This window comes from Penaeus japonicus, unplaced genomic scaffold (genome assembly GCF_977035675.1).
Source record: "Penaeus japonicus unplaced genomic scaffold, GWHDUDI00000001_assembly GWHDUDI00000027, whole genome shotgun sequence".
In the NCBI taxonomy this organism is placed as follows: Eukaryota; Metazoa; Arthropoda; class Malacostraca; order Decapoda; family Penaeidae; genus Penaeus; species Penaeus japonicus.
The window spans coordinates 28,044,552-28,047,051 of NW_028234429.1; the positions used below are offsets into that span (position 1 = coordinate 28,044,552).

Consider the following 2,500-nt stretch of genomic DNA (forward strand, 5'->3'; position numbering starts at 1 on the left):
AAGAATAACATAGATAAAAAATAGTTACTTGTTGGCACCAGTCTGATAAAGTTTCAAGAATGTCCTTTCTAGGGGAAATGGTGGCTGAAGATCCTTGAGAAAATGGCGGAACATTAGAAATATGCAGAGCTTGATATAAAGTTACTCTTGTGAATGAAATATGAAAATTAACAATCATTTTTGGAGATAACGTTCTGAATCAGTGCCTGGAAAGTCTGTTACGTCTAATTGTTTGGAAAACTGGTATTTCCTGAATGCAAACGTGGGAACAAATATCACATAACACAACATCCTCATTATGTTACATCCAAGAGAAACCGAGAAGAAACTGTGATCCCAATTAATAATACGCGGATTGCCGAGTTGCAATCAAGAAAAGCAAACCATTTATGAGGTTGTGACATACTGGTACGTAACCTCTTCAAAGGATCAATTAAAAGAAATACACATTTTCAATTGATCTGCAACTATGCAGGTAAGGTAAAACAACTCAGCCATACACCAAATCTGATTGGCAGTTTGTTTATTCTATCGAGTTTCCGAACTTGTTCAGGTTAACTATAATTCAACTTTAGAGTTAATTTTGATACTTTATATATATGTGTGTGTGTGTGCATGAATGTGTGTCTTTATATGTGATTGTGTGTGTGTGCTTAGATCTTTACGGATCTAAACTTTATTTCGAAAGGAAAGTAATTAACAGTGTAAAGGTAAGGCACATATCAGGTTAAGTCTACCAACAGTTAGAAATATATACGCACGTGCAAGTGACACGAATTAAATGACTATGCTTCATCAAGTTAAAGTGATTCTATTCCCCCACAGGAAACAAAAGGAAGAAACAGCCTAGACCGACATTTTCGACCAACAAGCTTACTGTGTTCCCCGTGCAGTGTCCAGTATGATTACATTTTCCACACAGACACTCTCACAGAGGACCTGAAGTACATCGTCGATGAATATAATATCACAGGTATCAACATTTACGCTCGTATGAACTCTAAGGTTAAGAAGAGCAAAGGACTGACCTACGAAGATTACTATAAAGACGTTCCTCTTAGTCTCATAAGCAGGATATATGCGCTCTTCAAAGAAGACTTCCTCGTTTATGGCTTCAAACTCCTGCCGTCCATGCTAAGCGTCCTCCAAAATGCCACGGAGACTTCTTGATTGGGGATTTCGAGAAGATTTCGAAAAGCCAATTATGATGCGTATATCAGGATGGTAATATGATCCCTCTTTCTACAATTTCAATCTGTTTCCAGGTTGTGTTATGTGGTTCGTCGTTTTAATTTTTTTTATTTTTTTTATTTTTTTTTTTTTTATTTTTTTTTTTTTTTAAGTCGGAGAGAAGGACCATTGGTTGAACCTTCAGGAAGATATAAATAGACAGAGATCGATATAAATATAGATATATAGATGTATAGATAAATGTGTGTGTGTGTTTATTCAGTTCTATATCAATAGAACTAGTTTTTGTATTCATTCTTCCTTGAATAGTAAAAGTGAATTACTCTGTTCTGTAGATAATGTGGATATCCTCAGACAAAAAAAAAACATTCAGTCTGCCATGATTTTGCGGTCCAAGTGCATGAATTAGCATCATGTATTCTGTATTAGGATGCGTTACTTCTCTTTGACATTTTCCTTTTTTTTAATAAATCATGTTGTGCATCACAGTGGATTTACTGATTTTAGTTTCACCTGCGTAAATGCCTCAGTGATTTTGATAGAGAAAACAGTCACGGATTTGCTTTGCAATCTATTTGCAATACAAGTTGTAATCTTCAAAGCCATGAAGCCATCTTGTAAAGCCTTAGGATTTGACAATAAAATCCTTCTTGGATTCTTGTCCAAGGTGGTTGATCCTACATCTCATTACCTGTATTATTGCCATTCGTAATGAATTTTACCTTTCATTGTAACTCAAATCACCTAAGGAATATTTAATCAATATGATGGATATTCAACCTAAAACATAACAGTCTGGAACTTCTTATTCCTGGAATAATTTACAATCGGAGATGCAGCATATCTCAAATATATTAATTTCCTCTGAACTGCATAGCCATCTGCTTCTAATTATCATGAACAGCGGGAGCGACACATACCTTGTGATGACCTCATGACCGGTTCAGTTAAGAGCTGGCGCTGGGTAATCGTCAGAAGATTTTGAATAATCTCATTATATATTCGTAAAGATAGATGTACTTAAATTATCTGTATATAAGTATAGCTGCATAGGTACAATAAAAAACAACTATAACATCAAAATCCAATACCTGTAGAGTTGATATTATATTTTGAAATCATATTGTTTTATTTTCCTGGAAATAAATTCAAGGAATGATGGCTATAGAACCCTCAGACAATTTCCTGGCATTAGAATGATAAACACTTTGTCATCATATGCCAAATCATATAATTATGACCTGAATGTGCAAACCAACTCTTATTCTGATGACTTTGTACCTAAACATATGGCTTTAGTGCATTGCTT

At 34.7% G+C, this 2,500-nt stretch overlaps 1 protein-coding gene across 1 annotated transcript in view; it reads left to right on the forward strand.

Moving 5' to 3' along the window:
- LOC122257669 (carbohydrate sulfotransferase 10) overlaps positions 1-2,500 on the forward strand; it is a 14,853-nt gene that overhangs the window by 10,720 nt on the left and 1,633 nt on the right. Inside the window, exon 5 of the mRNA XM_043023105.2 lies at positions 826-2,500. This exon is cut by the window's right edge and continues 1,633 nt beyond it. Coding sequence (XP_042879039.2) covers positions 826-1,170 — 345 coding nt within the window. The 3' untranslated portion in view covers positions 1,171-2,500. The remainder of the gene's footprint in view (positions 1-825) is intronic.